The 18035-nt window shown below is 41.1% G+C and overlaps 1 protein-coding gene across 3 annotated transcripts in view; it reads left to right on the forward strand.

Annotated features, from left to right (window-relative positions):
• cep192 (centrosomal protein 192) overlaps positions 1–18035 on the forward strand; it is a 49102-nt gene that overhangs the window by 13627 nt on the left and 17440 nt on the right. For all 3 annotated transcript variants that reach the window (XM_083918466.1, XM_083918467.1, XM_083918468.1), the window contains 22 exons: positions 2546–2701; positions 2954–3212; positions 3884–4027; positions 4131–4195; positions 4473–4691; positions 5701–5839; positions 5965–6047; positions 6144–6434; positions 7059–7923; positions 8081–8198; positions 9198–9354; positions 10517–11186; positions 11287–11478; positions 12003–12151; positions 12939–13169; positions 13408–13533; positions 14086–14226; positions 14851–14914; positions 15656–15795; positions 16398–16490; positions 16754–16872; positions 17423–17620. In XM_083918466.1, the coding sequence (XP_083774592.1) occupies positions 2546–2701; positions 2954–3212; positions 3884–4027; positions 4131–4195; positions 4473–4691; positions 5701–5839; positions 5965–6047; positions 6144–6434; positions 7059–7923; positions 8081–8198; positions 9198–9354; positions 10517–11186; positions 11287–11478; positions 12003–12151; positions 12939–13169; positions 13408–13533; positions 14086–14226; positions 14851–14914; positions 15656–15795; positions 16398–16490; positions 16754–16872; positions 17423–17620 (4619 nt within the window). The remainder of the gene's footprint in view (positions 1–2545; positions 2702–2953; positions 3213–3883; positions 4028–4130; positions 4196–4472; positions 4692–5700; positions 5840–5964; positions 6048–6143; positions 6435–7058; positions 7924–8080; positions 8199–9197; positions 9355–10516; positions 11187–11286; positions 11479–12002; positions 12152–12938; positions 13170–13407; positions 13534–14085; positions 14227–14850; positions 14915–15655; positions 15796–16397; positions 16491–16753; positions 16873–17422; positions 17621–18035) is intronic.

The following is an 18035-nucleotide window of genomic DNA, read 5'->3' on the forward strand; positions in this document are numbered from 1 at the left end:
TTCACATTACATCTGGGGGATATTTATGTTATCTATCTCTAACCTGCAGCTCTCTGAACTCTTTGAACAAGTCCTCATGTCTGTCAGTGAGATGTTTCTCCAAGTTGGAAGTGTTGGCTCCCTTTGTCTGTAACGATTTAAAGCTTAATTTACAGATGGGCTTTGTGGTTTCTGTTGGCTTGACTGTCTGCTACATTTTCGCTCCGTGCGTTATTACTGTTATTTACTTTTGTTTTTAACGGCAGCGTACCGCGGTACGTTTTTTCGTATCGTTTAACTGTGCAACACTGTGGGAGAAAACGGGTTGGAGTAACACAGCGAATATCACTTTTTTTTTTTTTTTTTTGAAAGATGTTAGTTAAGGCGGCAGGGGTGTGATTGTTTAGGTGGCCACCTAAGCTGTAAAGTGCTGCGGGAAACCATGCTCCTCTCAGCTGGCAGCAGGGGTAGTTACAGAGCTGCAATAGCCCTCAACCTACGTCTGTGTGAAAGTTGTGTTGCTTTCGTCAACGAACATGTTGACGAAATATCTTAGTCAACGAACCTCTATCAAGTGATGAAAACTAGACGAGACGAAACGAAAATGCTGGGCATGTGACGATGACAAAGACTAAATATATAATTGAATTTTTGGTTGACGAATCAAAACGAGACAAAATATCTCTTCATTTTCGTTGACGAAAACGAGACGTTGTTTCGTCTCGTTTAGTCACGTTATTATTATTTTTTTGAAGCTTCTCTCCCAGTCTCGCGTCTGGGCAACGTCACTTCCTCAATCCCCACACGCGCATTATTTAGATTCTGAAGCTGCCGCTGCTGTGGGTTAGCGTTAACGTTAGAGTTAGGGTTAGCGACAACTAAAGAAACATGAGAACAAAGTGTGGCACCAGCCGGGTGTTGTCTTTGGGAGGAAAAGAAGAAACACTTTCATTACATAGACGTGGAAAGGAAAACGGAATGTGTGACCACAAAATCACAGGAAAAAACACCACAGATCTTAAGAGACACCTCAGGGCATCCCATAATGACATTTAGGTATGTCAAAACATAAAGTAACGATACTTTCTGTTTAAGAAAGCTCATGCGACATGAGGCTATGGTTAATGTGTCGGGTTTAACGCTAGCTTTGGCGTTAGCCACTGGAGGTGTGCGTGCGTGCGTGCGTGCGTGCGTGCGTGCGTGCGTGCGTGCGTGCGTGCGTGCGTGCGTGTGTGTGTGTGTGTGTGAGAGAGAGAGAGAGTATAAAGTGTGTTTTTAGTTCCTACCTGACTGACTCACTCTATACGTGCACTAAACTTCCCTTTGTTGGCCAAATACTTTTTATTAGTTTTGTATTTCACAGAGCAAATCACACTGAACTGAATTTGGAATCAACATAAATTGGATTACTTATTCTAGACCTGTACATGCATGTAAACTAAAGATATCTGCATGGGTTTGGCTAAAATAAAATGTTGGTTTTGTCAATACTACTAGGTACATTTATTATATTGATTATATATAATTGCATCACTAAAAAGAGACTAATATACAAGTTTCTTTGACTAAAACTAGACTAAAATGCTCAGACTTTTAGTCGACTAAAACTAGACTAAAATGCTCAGACTTTTAGTCGACTAAAACTAGACTAGACTAAAAGTAAAACAGGCCGCCAAAAACAACACTAATGACGGAATGACACACAGTAGTGATGACGAGGGTCAAAAAGTAACAAAGCCGCGTTCGAGGTAGCCTTAGTTATTAAGAACTTACAGAAACATTGCCTGCAATGATCCACCTTTAACGGTGCGGATCGGCACACACATACACGCACGCACGCACGCACGCACGCACGCACACAACTCTCTTGCTTCTAGAATGCCGCCTGCTTAGTGAAACCAAAACTAGGTTTCCTTGGTTCTCTGTGAATAATTAATACCGGCACAACAACCTTCCTAAAGGAATCTCTGTGTGAAGGGCTACTGACTGAGAATTGAGAAATACAAAAACGTTTTAGTGAAAGTTAGCATAAATAGATAAATGTTACCTTTTGTGTTTATTGTAATCAGTTGATAGAACTTTTTCAAATATAAAAAGTCCATCATTTTATACACACTTAACTCTGCTTTCATGCCATCATTTGTCAAACTACCTTTATTAGCACACAGCAGATAGGAGTAGACCCCATAATTAGCACCGCATGTATCATTCATTCATCTTCAACCGCTTGTCCCTGTCGGGGTCGCGGGGGGCTGGAGCGGATCCCAGCTGACATCGGGCGTGAGGCGGGGTACACCCTGGACAGGAAGCCAGTCTACCACAGGGAACATAGAGACTAACAGAGACAGACAACCATTCACACCTACGGGCAATGTAGAGTCTTCGATTAACCTAACACGAGCATGTCTTTGGACTGTGGGAGGAAACCAGAGAACCCGGAGAAAACCCATTCAGACACGGGGAGAACATGCATGTATCATATAACACAGTAATAAATAATAAAATAAAATGTTAATAAATATGACTGAGGCTCTATTTGTCAACATAGTTGTGATTTGTATGCTAGGATGCCATGGAGAACACAGAGTCTGGGCCCAGTGTTGACCGACTTTTGGACTCAGCCTACCCGAGGACTGGAGCTGGACTCAGGAGACCTCAGGACTCAGCAAACCTAACTTTCTCCCACCTTCAAGGCACCCAGGGGAGCTTCCACCTCCCCCAGGTACAATACAAACAAAAGGGGCTGAGGGGCAATAGGTGAAAGTCAGGGTTTCCATGTATCTTTCATGCAACTAGACATGATTGCTTTCTGAGTGTGGCAGCTCCACTGTAAAGTCTTTACTGTTGGCGATAGAACAGAATATTACACATATAACACATTTTGAAAAAAAATGGGGAGTTCAGATAAGACAGATAGTATCCCAAAAAAATACATTTATATGCAGCCTATATACTTTGTCCAACCCACCATTAGATGCCGCTGCCAGAATGCAATGAGGATGATGATGGAGTAGATGAGCCTGATGGTGCCAGGCCTTCCTTGGGCTTAAGAGGAGGGCCCTGTGGAGATGTGACTGTTGCAGAGGCCTCTGACAGTACCAGTGAGGATGACAAAAATCTCCTTTCCACCTCTCTGGAAGCCAAGTATTTTTCCCAGAGCTTCCACCAGGAACAAGATTCAGATGATGGATGGACCCACTGCCCAGACAACCTGGAGTTGGAGTTTCAACAAGGTTAGCTTCATTGTTGATGTTTAGTTCAGACATTTACCGAATTGATAGTAGGTCCTCAAACGTCATTCATTTTGGTGTAGGGCTATGCGATATGATGATATGCATTGTATGATGATATGCATTGTACGGCGATAAAGCAAAATATGAAATGTTTTTCTCACTGTGTCATAAATCATGCACTTTTCAGGCTGAGGGATGTGTGAAGATGAACTACTGTAGCACACATACACACGTCTACACACACCAGACGGATGACACACAAGCTCGGTTACAGCCTTAAGTGACTCTGAAATGCACAGGCTGCAGTGTTTCAGTTGAATTAATACATTAGCGGCTATTTACGGCTGTATATTCGGTAATAACCAACAGCGAACATCTGCTCATAACATGATGATATCAACAACACTACTGACGCTCATCCTGCCGAAAAATGGCATCCTTTGCAATGCTTATTATAGACGTTCAATCTGACAGTCTGACACAGCGCTGTGAAAGTGTGAAACTACAGGTCTAAATATACCGTCAGCTATTGTCAAAGAAAGATACAAACAAATTACATTTATGTTTTAACAACAATACTTATATCATTATCGGGGGTCATATGAGATTTTTGTCCTATCACGCAGCACTAGCATGGTGTAATGTGTTAATAGAAGTGCTTGTCTCTCCAGGTGCCACTCATAGTGTGGTGTACCAGAATGAAGGAGGACAGTGGGTGACGGATCTGGCATATTACTCCTCCTTTGAGAAAGAGGTTGACGGGAAGACCTCAGAGAATGTTGGCCAGTTTCAGGCAGAGGACTTTGTTCCTGCCAGTATGTAGCAAGTCCACAACTCTATTTTAACTCTATACGATTTCTCTAATTTAATGTTTTATTTTGTGCAGAATACCGTGAAAAAATGCTTTCATCTCTGCAGGTGAGGCTATGGAAAAGATAGTTAAGGATCAAGGGGAATTTGAGAAGGAGCACCAATTCATGCAGGTATACAACAGCCCCACTTTTTTTCCTTCACATCTTTATTTTTGTTTCTAAACAGACAACTGACAGCTTTCAGTTCTGACTGGCTATCACATTGCAAGACATCACAGAATATCTGTTGAACGTACATATTTTACCACACACTAAAAATAACCAAAACCTGGATTATATTGTTTGTCATCAAATGAAAGTCACTGGCATATTGCAAGAGCAGACGCTAACAGCCCCCTGAAACTCTACTGCCTCTTGTGGTTTATTGTGAATATTGCTATTCACACAGGAGGAAAAGATTGAACCAGCCACTAGCAGCTTTCTCAGTGACTCATCTTGGAAAAACCCCGCCAACAGCCACATCCTGATGAGGGCATCCCAGGTCTCCTCAGAGTTTAACCAGGGGGACCAAAGCTACCTGCGACTGACTTTTGGGCAGTTTTTTGGACAGCGCTCCGAAGCCCTGGGCTGTCTGGGCAACACTGATGATGTGGATAGTGTTAAACGAGTAAGTTAAATTTCTTTAAATTACCTGACCATCTCGCGATGAGATCATACCAGCCGCATCGCCAACTCAGCCTAGGAGAGTGAAGTGGTGGGGTAATGGCCCCTTATCTACTTTCTAATCCCCTACTTATGCTGCCATTGCTCGAACCAAACATATCTTAGAACTCGTTTTGACCTCAACTGGTAAAGACTTCAACCTGTAAAGTTTTGTGACTGTATATAGTAGGGCTGAACGATTCATTGCATTTGCGATATGATAAAGCACAATTTTCTAACCGCAAGGGGCACAATTATACCAGTCACATGATACGCAAGCAAGTGGAGCACTCGGTTCCAAGAACAAGCATCAGTCACGCTGCACTTTAACCTGCTGCACAATGGCCTCAAGCTCGACAGAACAGTCAGAAACTGATCCAAACCAATCCTTTTTATTTATAAAGCACAAATAAAAATAATAACATATACACAAAGGTTTCTAAAGTACAGATACAGAAGAAGAACAGCAGGTCGGTTGTGTGGAACTACTTGTTTTAAAGAGGATGATGCTGTGCAGCTTTAGGTAGGGTTAATATGTGCCGTTGCTACTTCATGGGGCAACTCTACAATTGGGGGTCGCAATTAGATTATTTCCCCGAATCGTTCAGCCCTAGTATATTGCATTGTTGTAAGGCTATTGCCAAATCGAAAAAGGACCTAAACTTTAAGTTATACAATGCCTGACATTTATTGACAGAAAAATTAAACCGTGATATTTCAGGTATAATTGTAGAAATGCAATGAACAAAAAGAAGATGGAACAGCTGTTAAGAATTCATCCATACATAAGCTGTTGAAGGGATATGCATCAACAATGACATGCAGCTGGTGTCTTTTTTGTTTTCATTGACAGGAGACTAGGCTGGGCTGAAGTAGACTGTGTTTCAGCCGCTTGGTCTAAAGTTGTTTTCCTTAGCTTTAAGTCCTTTTGACTGAAACATTTATTAAAGTGAAATATGTCTTTGTTTCTCCAGCCTTCCTTTGGCTACATTATTACCTCTCCAGAGAAAAGGGAACCGTTTCCTCTAATTCAACCCTCAGAGTTCTCAGCTAGAGACGACTCTCCTCACAATGACACCATGGAACTCGAAGCAGACAAAACACTCAACCCAGGTGTGTTCATAGTTTTGCTGAGCCAGAAGAATCGGTTTCTAGGCTCATACAGTAGTACGGGAACTTTTCTGCTTTGCTATTTTAAAAATGATATACACTACGGACTCATGATCATCTCCTTGCAGAGGACCTGGATAAAACTCTTGGAGCACAAGGTGAAAGGATGTCACCGAAAGGTGATACGGATCCAGAACCGTGTAAACAGGAGGTACAGGGACTTTTTGGATACGTCGATATTTGAATATGTCTGTACAGGATTACAAGCACAATGACCGCTTTCTGACATATCACTTCTCCTCTTTAGGACCACACTGTTAGAGCTGCACTACCTGACCACAGTGGGGGCTCTGGCTCTGACTCAAGCTTGGGGAACCAAAGCGGTGTGTCCCCCAACAATACCAGCAGCCATCTGATGCTGAGTATCAGCACAATAGCTTCAGCCATTGCTGATGCATCCATCAGCACTGACCCGTCACAGCTAGCTGCCATGATCATGGAGCTGTCTAAGAGGGGTAGGGCGAGGAATCAACCTGAGTATGCAGGACCTGTTGGACCTGCTGACAACTGCGCAGAGGAACCAAACACAGCCGCACATGTAAGGATTTACAATATTTATTTTCAAATATTACTCTTATATTTAATTGTATGTTTTTTGATTTGGTCATTACCTTGCACTGCAAAGTGCTCAAAGTCTTGAGTTTATGTTTTGTTTTCTGGGGTTTGAACATAAAGTGTAATAAAATAAGTGCTGCAATCCCAACATTTTATATGTTTAATATAACATATTGATCCATTATCTTTTTTTTTATTTATTAAAAAGACCACTAGAACAAAGAATTCCTTTTATATAACTCTACATCTTTGAACTTTACAATGAAAATTTCACTTATTTTTGGTGACCCAAGTTAAACACTTAAATTAGGAAATGTATTTGTGTTGCAGGGATTGACAACAAAAAATAGCCTGAACTTCCCATGTTTAAATCAGTGAAAATTCAAAATAACAAAACAAGGGCCGCCAAGTAGGTCACCTAGTAGAGCGGGTGTCCCATATACAGAGATGCTTAGTCCTCACTTCAATTACATTTTTGACACCAACCCATGGGCCTTTGCCCCCCCCCCTCCCTTCCATGATTTCATATCAACCTTCAGCAGAACTAACAAAAAAAAGCCAAAAAACGAGTCTTTGAAAAAAAAACAATGTTTTGCCCTCAACATAGATCCTCCCTGAGCGAAATCAGAGCAGCATGCTGGACACACTACAGAGAAGTGTTGGAGAGCTGAGTGCCTTCGACATGGAGAAATACCTGAAACAGACTGATGTGTCAGGCAGCACTGATGCCTCAGTGGCACACACTATCTTTGACCTGACCGGCTGGGCTGACAACCTCAGCAGTTCTCAGAGGAACCCTCAGGCAGAATATCCTGAGGAACAGGGAAGCTCACCTCAGCAAGTGGATAGTGAGACTAAACAAAAGCCTACAAGAACAAAAACTGAGAAAGACAGACAAGGAGAGACAACATTAAATACTAGCTCGTCCGCAGTGCTCCTGCAGGCCCCCTCAAAAAGAAGCTCTATTCCTCGTCCTTGTACATCTTTCAGCTCTGCCAGGACGTCTGTGGGCTCAGGAAAGCCTTCCACTGCCATGCCTCCTGCAGAAAAAATGACAGCATGTGATAACTCGCCGTCTTCCTCTACTAAGTCTTATAGTTCCTCAGACAGGACCCTCACAGCAAATGAAGTAAAACCAGGAGAACTGAACCCACGTGCATCAAACAATATTAGGTTGTCCATAGAAACGTCACAAAAAAGTGATGAAGACTTTGCTGCCTTACCTGGCTCTCCAAGGACCCCACCAGGCCCGGGTAAAGGGCAGCCAAGCCTGCCTTGTTTTAGAGGTTCCTCTCCTCCACCACAGAGGGTAAGGAGTGCTGGCCAGCAGCAGCAGGATAGACCAAGTAATTCTTCGGAAAAGAAACCACCACACAGAAATGTTATGGTCACTCCAGTACCTCGTAGCTCTGCAGAGAGGCATGTTGGCATCTCCTGCCAGAACACCCAGCCTCCACTAGACTCGGCATCTGGTGAGTAAAAAATAAGTCTGGACAGTATTCACTGTTATTCAACTGTAGAGATCCATATTTTGCATGATTAGAAAGTATTGCTACAGTGAGAATATTGAGTTGACCATGATCACACCATGATGACAATGTGTATGTTACCAATTACCTTGTTCTTCAGAACTGCTCCATGGTTTTTCTGAGCCCTGTGTGGAGGAGACGCAGTATAACTTCAGACCGTCCACCTCTCCACTTACCCACTCCTCTCCAAGTCAGATCTCCATTCCCAGTGCTGATGGGTATTGTATTACATGTTTCCATTGATTAGTATTAATATTGAGTATTTCATATTAAGTTTAGTAACAGTGATGGTCTTAGGTATCTGACGCATTAAAACTCACACATGCACACAGCGGCGGACAGCAGAGAGGCTGTGGTGGAGATAGTGATCCAGATGAAGTGAAGGTTACATTTTACTGGAGTTGTCAACAACTCAAGGAAAGGTTGAGGAGCATTATTTTCACTTGCTTGCTTTGTTGTTGGCGTGTTGTTATTTCACACAACCACAGCTAATAAATTGTTAGGAACAAGTTACAACCAAAGCTGTATATACAGTATGTACTGTTTCTTAGTTTTCCACAAACTTTTTTTGTAAACTTAGCTACTGGCTGAGACATCAGGCCTCCTCTCTACCAGCAGAAACTGCAGGTACTCACAGCAGCAGAGGACAGGAGGAAGAACTGATACTGACTGATGACTGTTCTGCATTCTTTCTAAACTTTTGAGCTGTTTCCTGTGAGATATTATTGAGTTCATATAGTGACTTAACTGTAGCTGCTCTAGAAACAATATTAAGTTATATTTCAAATGTAAATCATTTCTAATCCTCTTTTCATATTGAATTTATTTTTTAAATAATATTAAAACAAAAAGAATTCTTTAGAAATGAAAAAGAAACTAGTAAGATTATTGATAAAGAATAAACTTAGTATTGGTGAAGGCCACTAAACGAATATAACCATAATTATAATCCTCAAACACCATAAACACCACACGTTTTTATTGTGGACCCACTCAAATGACCTGGGGACTCCCTGCATTCATAGCCTATTAACTTAAAGCTGTGGTCTACATTCTAAAAATCAGTTGAGCCTCTGAGACAGATTTGAAAAAAGCACCCCCCCAACCAAACCCCTCCCCTCGGTGTTCTACGATCCTTTTCTGGCTTTGGTTAAACTCAACCCTATTTTTTCACCATCATTCATTACTTTGTTACAATTTTGTCTTATCTTTCCCAGTATGGTGTCACCTGTATCGTCCAGTGGTGGTCCAGCAGACAAACGCCCAGGTCTTGACCTCTCCCCTCAGTCTACCTGCTCTAGCCCTAGTCTCAGCAGGCTCACATACATCTCAATGAATGATGGCACTGTCATACCTACACCACAGAGGCAAAAGGTACAGTAGGGCAAAGTCAAGCATACCTAACCTTGGCTGCAACAACACTGAAAGTTCCATTCTTGTTGCACGATATATGGTATCTGATTGATGAAATGTTGGAACCTCTCTCCTCTTTGAAGTAAACTTCAAATGCTGCAGTGCACTGTCAACAGTAGGACCTTTTTTTGGCTAATCTATCAAACTTTCAGTTTGACCTACAAATATAAATGATGGTGTAATGTTTTTAATTAATCTAATGGTGTTAAACTAAGTATAACTATACCTTTGTAACCATATATCGTTTTAACAGCATGATTCATCTTTTTGTTTACAAGAGTCAAAAGGATGCTAACACCGGTGAATTAGCCGAGTCCTACTTTCTCACCGTATGTGTCCAGATAGGGAAAGACAAACTAGACAATCTAAGGAATATCAGGCTAACTTCAGAAAGAAGGCTAAATACCGCTCCAAAATCTGGCTACATTTTTGTTGAGGGACAGGGACTCTTTATAGACATGCCCACTTTCTGGAGCAAAAACATGCAGCTTCTCCTCATGCAGTATTAATGAGAGAGATCATTTGAATATTTCTATTCTATTTTAAGAAATCCACTGTGCAGTTGGTTTCTTATACAGTCTTGAATTGCATAACTTAGGACTGACTGGAAAGTCATAAGGGGGTTTCAGAGCAGTTTTTATACAACAAAGGTGCTCCCCTTCCAATTACTAAATTATGAAATTCTTGGAGAAATCTCTAAATGCCAAAATGCTTTCATCCCAAATCACAGTGGACTTTTATGTGGTGATCCTCAAGGTTCCATCATATACACTTTCACTATTCATTTTGCCTTTTTTAAAATTTCTAAATATTAACTAGAACAAATTGACACAGTGTTAGCTTCATCTCAAATGAATCTTCAGGTTCCACCTTTCAAATGGTGGACACCACACCTGTGTAGAATATACTGATGACCTGCTATCTACCCTGAACATCCCCTACCCCTTCTAAAAAAGGGGTTGGATGTTACAAGGTTTAACTTGTATTTTGAGGAGTACATGAATTCTCTGAGCCACTGTAAACTAAATGAAATGGATGATTTTATTTTTCTTTGTCAGTTGTATAATGGTGGAATAGTTGTCGTTATGTATTGTATTTATGTTCTTCTTGTTGCCGTTCACAGAATAACTGTAGCATGGCACTGAGCACCACCATCATCAGATTCAGTCCAACCCCACCTGTGGAACCAGATGCGCTACCAAAGCATGATATTCTTGGCCTGCCCAAAAACCTGGACCAGGTGCAACCAGAGCATTCTAAAAGTCTGGATCCACTACCAGCACAGCAGTGTAAAACCCCAGAGCCCTCACGTAGTGCTTCTGGACTGAGCTGTTCTCGCAGCCAGAGTGAATGTAACTACCATTGCCCCGGGGACAGAAGTGGTGACCTTTCAGCAGGTTGCAGGAACCACAAGCACCTCTCTGAGTCCAATGTCAGACAGCTCACTAAAGTCGACTCAGGCTATTGCAGTAATCTGAACATTCAGCAAAGTAGCAGCTCTGCAGCTCCTCAGAGCTCCCAGCAGTGGGGAGTTGCTGGCTCAGTGTCATCATCAGTGTATGCTAGTGGCACGCCTCCTTCCTACTCATCAGAGGGCCATCACTATGTGCCCATCCCCACCTTTAAGCCACAATGTGATGGCTTGATTGACCTTCCCCACCAAGGAGATATGCAGTCCCTCCTTACTGGACGCTCTCTCTTCAACTCACAGCTGGCTCAGCAGTATTTGGGACCTGTAGCTCCATTACATCCTGGTGCTTATCATGTGGGAGCAACAGGAAACAGTCTTTTTGGTGTGTCCTCTACAGGCATGTCCTTTCTCTCTGCTTTTATTAATAAAGGTGCTAAGTTATTCATTACAAAACCGTAAAATATTCTTCCTTTTTATTCCAGGCATACCCAACAGTGATCTCACATTGAGACACGTCCATCCCACAACAGGTCCTCTGGGGATTTCTGCGTCTGCTGGCTCCCATCACCACCCTAGACCCCATCAAGACCAACGAGACATGGGAATGATGGGAAAACCCTATAGTCAATATGGTCCAGAGCCCCTGATGGCAGGTGGCCTTGATGAACTGAGAGGTAGCAGTGGTCTTGGTGTTTATAACAGGCATGAAAACCGCACCTTTCTGCGAAATTCGCCATTTTGAAACCAAAATAGGTGACCTGAATCGTGTTGATCTGATGAGAAAATATTTTTGAAGGGGGGTATGTACGTGACATGGAGGTATACTGTTATGCTCTTGCACTTTGAGGCCTTTTGCTACTATTTATATTGGTAAAATAAAGACAATATATGCACTCCTATGTTGCTGTAGTGTTTTACAATATCCTTTAATGTGACGCTTATATTTTTCCGGCCCCTCATTTTGAATTGTTTTCGTCAACTGGCCCCAATTCCAAATGAATTGAATAGCCCTGCTCTAATATATATTCATACTTATTAATTGAATCAGTTTAACTCTGAATTTGTAATTGCTGTTATGAATTATGGTGTTTAAGTTTCATTGTCTTCACTTACAATACGTACATAACTTACTACTTCTTCTGCCATATGGGGCTGAAGCTCCATGTATCAACTATGCCTGTTTCACTGTCATCCTCAGGCCAAGTGGTGGTGCCAGAAGAACTGCGGTTCCCACACACCTGCTGTGTAGGCATCGCTTCACAGACCACCCTCAGCCTCTTCAACCCCTCTGAGAGATGGCAGCAGGTGTTAATCACTGTCACTAGCCTGGCTATTGATGGAGAGAAGGTGAGCAGAAAGACGAGTGGTGACTAATTCTTTACACTGTTAAAAAACTCTAAAGCCCAGTTCAGATCAAAGGTTTGCGATGACATTTAGAAACTTGCAACTACTGCAACGTGCAGGTTTGCGACGTTCTGAAACCTGCCAGTTCAGACCGGTGAGACGAGATGGTGTATCATCTCCTTAGCAACACCTCTCTGTACTCCTTATCTAACCTTCGACTTTTCAGGCTTTTTTTGTAGCTGGATATAATTTGTATCATTATAAAATATAAATGAAGACAGACATAGTGTGATAGAAACCGCTAGTAGAGATGAAAAGGCAAAAATAAGGTTTTATTTTTCTAATTCACTGCTTTCTCGATTATGGCGCTCCCTTTCCTTATTCATTACATTGCTCACTTGTCTCTCGCTCTCTCGTTGAGCCTCCGTCCATATCTGCCATTTCCACCAGCTGGCCGTATATACTGTAAGTGAATTGACCAGCAGACTTTGCTAAGATTAAATAGGCTGTTGAAACAGGTGACGTGTCTTGCTGGTGATTTGACAAGCTGAGTCTCAGGAGACAACATCAGTTGGTTTGAGCCCAGACGAGACGAGTCAGTTCACACCGCTGCAACTTTTACCTGCAAAGTTCTAAAATGGTTTCGTGTCATCGGGAATCTTTGGTCTGAACTGGGCTTAAAATGTCAGCAAGAGGTTGTTTGTATATAGTTGCATAAAATATCTGGCTCAACCAGCTGAGAGCATTAATTTAATTATCACTCTTTTTTCTTCGATGCCAATCCCTACAGGTGGATAGCTCACCATACCAGTGGCTTATAGTGAAGAACAAGACGATCATTGCCCCCAAGAGTACAGAGGAGCAGAAGGTCTTGTTCATCCCTCCAAAGGCTGGAGTCTACCAGTGTGTCTTCAGTGTTTGCTCTTGGCCTGCTTCCTTGGAGACTGAGGTTGCTGGCAGGGCTAACATCTTTGCTAAAAGCGTGGTGCTGGTTGCCATAGCAGAGAATCCTGCAATAGAGGTGAATCACACTCATGACTAAAAATAGTTTTGGGTTGACATTCATGAACAGACATGGTGTTTTAAGATAATGTCGGTGTTTGTGTGTACAGTTCAAATAATAATTAACACTGTTTTTTTGAAATGTTTGTGTTGGCGTCCACCCCCCCACCCCCAAAAAAAAAAGATGTAAACCTAGGGGAAAGTGAAGTTTCTTATTTTCACCAAATGTATGCATGTTACATGTTGTTGCTTCTCAGGTGGAGGTAAGCAAATCTGGCTGTCTGGATTTCGGAGACCTTCCAGGAGGCAGTGACAAATCTCTTCCTCTGAAACTGCTCAACAGGACTCATGCTACAGTGCCCATCCGTCTGGTCATCAGCGCAGTAAGTCAACAGCATTTTTCTACATATTCTTAGACCACTTACAAACTCATACAAACACGTAGTGGTACATTGACCACCAGTGGCACCTATGTGGTTTCTACATGTTACAACTGAGGAAACACAGGTGCATATTTAAATACAGCGTGTGAGGGATGAGGGATTCCTCATCTAATCTAATGACAGAGCAAATGTTTTGTTAGAGTAAATAAGTACAAACAAACACTCTTTGAGTGATCCCTTACTATAATAATTTATATTTTAAATGCTCAATTTGAATAATAGCATTTAAGACCAGCTGAAATAGATTTCATATTACATTCAGCTACAAACTTAACACATTTTATTTGATTTCAAGTTGAGCTATTTAAATAAATATATGCATATTTCAAATTCAGTTTACACTGACATATTTCTGCCCATAGCCATCTAAATACTGGATATAATTGGTCGTAAATCCAGCATAGATCTGGTTTTATACTGGATATAAAAACACAGCATTGAGCATAATAAATAGTATATGAGTGGTTCACATTTTACATCTCATTTGTCCAGAATGCTACAGCATGGCGATGCTTCACCTTTTCCAAGCACCCTGTTACCGTTACATCTGAGGCAACACAGCAGGCTGGACACATGACTCCGGTGTTGACTCCCTCGGTGATGAACCATGTGATGCATGCCAACTACGGAGAGGTTAGGACTGCCAAAACCATAACAACCTTATTCAGCAGTTGGTCACTTTACCTGTTTCATGCTGCAGGTTTTTGTTTCATGTTTTCTGTAAAGCTTGCTGATGTAATTGTTGTATTTTACCAAAATGAATCAATGTGTTTTGATTCCTTTCTGGAAATGAGGCCGAACATTAAAAAATGTTTCTCACAATTCAATTTTTTTATCTCATCTATCAAAAGAATAGACTTCACCCTCAAAAATTATTTGTATATCAATATTTCATAGCATTGCCATGAATATGTGAAGAAAACTTTGTTTATGCGGAAGTGTAAATTAATGTGTCAATAGATGTTTTGATGTAGCTCTGCTGTTGTTAAACTTTATGAATGCAAGTTGTCTCAAACTGATCCAGTGAAGGCTGCAGGTTTTCATTCCAACCAAGCAAAAACACACCTGATCCAACAAATCCAACTGTGTGAATGCGATTCAGTTGGTTGGATAAGTCTAGTCAGGTGGGTTCTTGCTTGGTTCAAATAAAAACCTGCAGCAACAGCGGCCCTTTACTGGATGACTTTAAGATACCCACCTGCTTTAAGCAGTGAAACTGACTTTATCAGTCGCATAATACATGTTTTTTCTTTTCAGAATCCACAGGGCTTCATGGTCTGGGTTCACTTTAAGGCCCCTCAGAAGTACTCAGTTTCTTCAGGTGATCAAATACTTGATGATTTTAACTGTTAACATTATCCATGCTAAAGACAGTAGAACGAGTCAACTACATAATGTCTGTTTCAGATATAATAATCCAGTTTTGCTTGGGGGAAATTAGTATATTTAAGATACATTTTCCTTGACTTCTTGAAAGAATATACTGCTCTTTTAAATACATGCATGTATTATAATAATCATAATTATTATTATTATTTTTATAAAAGCAATCAAAATGTTTAAGGTTTGTGTTAAAACTATAGTGTTTCATACTGGAATAAAGGCTATGCTGTATGTATCATACACAAGTATTTGTGGTGGAAAGGGGGTATTTCTTTTTTTATCCACTGGGGAGAGTTCAGTCTAGTCAGCTAATAAGTACATAAGGTAACTGTAATTAAATGCTGTACAGTGAGCCTTGTGGGCAATTTGTACAATGGGATGTGTGATTTGGTTCCATTTGGACCAGCTGACAGTTTGTAACTGACTTGACCATCAGCCTTTGCTACGAGCTGATTGGCTGTTGAAACAGGTAACGTGCCTACTGTTTTAAAACCAGCTGTTGAGTTGTCAGCTGACTTGAGATAAGTGGGCCCAGTACACACCTCTGTAACTTTTCCTGCAGCGTCCTAAAACCATCTCATCTTGTTGCAAAAAATTAATTTTCCAGAGTAAATAAAACAATGAAACAAAACACAGTTATTTTCTGCAAACCCTAACTCATTGTGCTTGTGCTTGTCAGGAGAGCTTGGTCCAGCTGATGAGTACATTGCTCGGGTGGACATTGAAGTGGACTCTCCCGGTCCTAGTCATGTGATCAGGAGTATTCCCCTCAGGGCCAGGTCTGGGACTGCAAGGGTCCATGCTCCTAAAGATTTGCAGGTAGTCAAACTTCCATATGGCTTTTTTTTTTAGACTGTTAGTGTAGCACTGAACACTACTACATTGCAAAGACAGTTTGTATGTTTTGTCTTTGTAAGTGGGTGAAACAAATTGGTCTAAGAAGTGCAAACAGGGACGATTCTGATCATCAGTCATCAGTGACCAAGTTGGACAATAAAGCTAATCAGTTAAATCAGGTTTCTGTTTTCAGAGCAGTTCTAACTCTTCCAAAGTAATTATGGTGATTATTTGAGCAGTTTACATAGCAGCAGGCAGTTGAAGAGTGAGTCATGAATTTGCAGGCTACTTTAACCCTTGGTCATTTTTAATGCACATGTGATGACACTTTGTCAATCTCTGTCATGTGGATGTTTGAAAGTTAACCTGATGGGATGCGGAAACCATATTATCTGATGTTCTATCTTCAGAGTAAAAACAGATTTTCTTTTGCATATAATGTCAAAAGACTTTGAGGAATTAAATTGCTAGATTAATCATGAAAATATTCAATTGTATTTCACACAAAGGTTGACATAAAACAACCTTTATTTATCATCAGATGTTCTCTTGGCCTCAGTCAACTGTTTTCTACTTTTGTCTAGACTGTAAGCCTGTCTGCTGCACTGGGTAAATCTAGTCAACAGACGCTGCCGTTAAAGAATGCAGGAAACATTGACATGCAGCTGAAACTCAAGGTAATTCTGACCTTTACTTTTCTTATTAAATCTGGGTTTTGGGTAAGCCTCTGTGACATTTTGGGCTCAGACTTTGGTACATTTGGAACTCATTGATTTATTGCACCTGTTTTTATTGTTTTCTTCAGTTGAATCTCCATTTTCTCTGTTTCTTCTCCATCTCTTCCTTCTTGTTGCCCTTCAATATTCAACCCACTGTTCCTTTGCCATCTTCTTCTAAATTATATTCCCTCCCATTGTCTGTCTTTCATTCCTGTTTATAGAGCAGTGATGCTGAGGGCAGTTTCTCTGTGACACCTGATGAACTGTCCCTGAGAATGGGTGAGGAGCAAGGCATTGTGGTCTCCTTCAAAGCACAGGGCAGCAAGACATTTCAAGAAAGGTATACAAACATTTCTTGCTTTTGCAGTAACTGACAGTCCTGAAGTCCTCTAAATGAGAAAACACAGTTCCTGTCAGCTATTCCATAATAGTATTAAGGTTATTACAGAAACCCAGATAACACCACTGCTGGAGAAACTTGAAACTTTAGCCATTTGTAAGTTTTCACAACAATATCTATTAGGTAATTTATATTTTGTGTCAATAATCTGAGAATCTGATCCCAAATTAGCTAGCTATTAGCAAATGAGGCATATGCTCTAGCACTGCTAGAGCAAATGCCTCTACCAAATATGGTCCGTTTCATACCACTTATACACATGAAATACAGTATTCCAGCCCTGATATTAACCCTGCATACATACATGCATATTTCTGTGCCTAAATATTTTTTTTAAATATATTTGCATTTTGATTTAATGCACTTCCTATAATTCGATGTACTGTTGATAAACATCAGACCTGGAGTATGTCCTTGAATATCCCACAAATATTGACCATGTTCAGTGGACATAATGATGCTAATTAACTTTGTGCTTGTTGTGTTGCAGCCTTCTCACTATTCTGGTGCTGCCATCAGGTCCTCAGTATGAGGTAACCCTCAAAGGACAAGTTGTCCCAGAGGACTCTGGAAAACCTGGCATTCCCTCTGCTACTGTCTTTGGTCCTGGTGTTGCCAATGATGTTCCCCCAATTCTGTCTAATAAACAGTTCGTAGCCTGGGGAGGGGTCACTCTGGGACGAGCTGTGTAAGCAACTTTTCAGTTTTTCATTAATTTCATTATTTCTTGGTTACAGAAAAAACACTTAATAGGTATCAAGTATTCATTGCAAAGTAATCAATCAAAAAAAAATATCAAGGCCCAGTGTTCCACCATATTCTATCAACATGTATAATGTTATTCATGAGAAGGGACAGAGGGTGTCTACAGGGAGTGTTGTTTCTCAGAAGCTATTTCAGCCATAGACTGTATAAAACATAGAAGTCGTCCCATAGCTTTTTGAAAAGCTACTGGCCCAATCTCAATCTCCACCGAAGCTCCTAAGAGGCTTCAAGTCCTAAACGCAGCGGACCAGGTTCGACTCCGACCTGTGGCCCTTGGCTGTATGCCCCCCCTCCCCCATTTCCTGTCAAAGTAATTAGAGCCCCAACCTGTATAGTTT

Source organism: Echiichthys vipera (assembly GCF_963691815.1).
Source record: "Echiichthys vipera genome assembly, chromosome: 8".
In the NCBI taxonomy this organism is placed as follows: Eukaryota; Metazoa; Chordata; class Actinopteri; order Perciformes; family Trachinidae; genus Echiichthys; species Echiichthys vipera.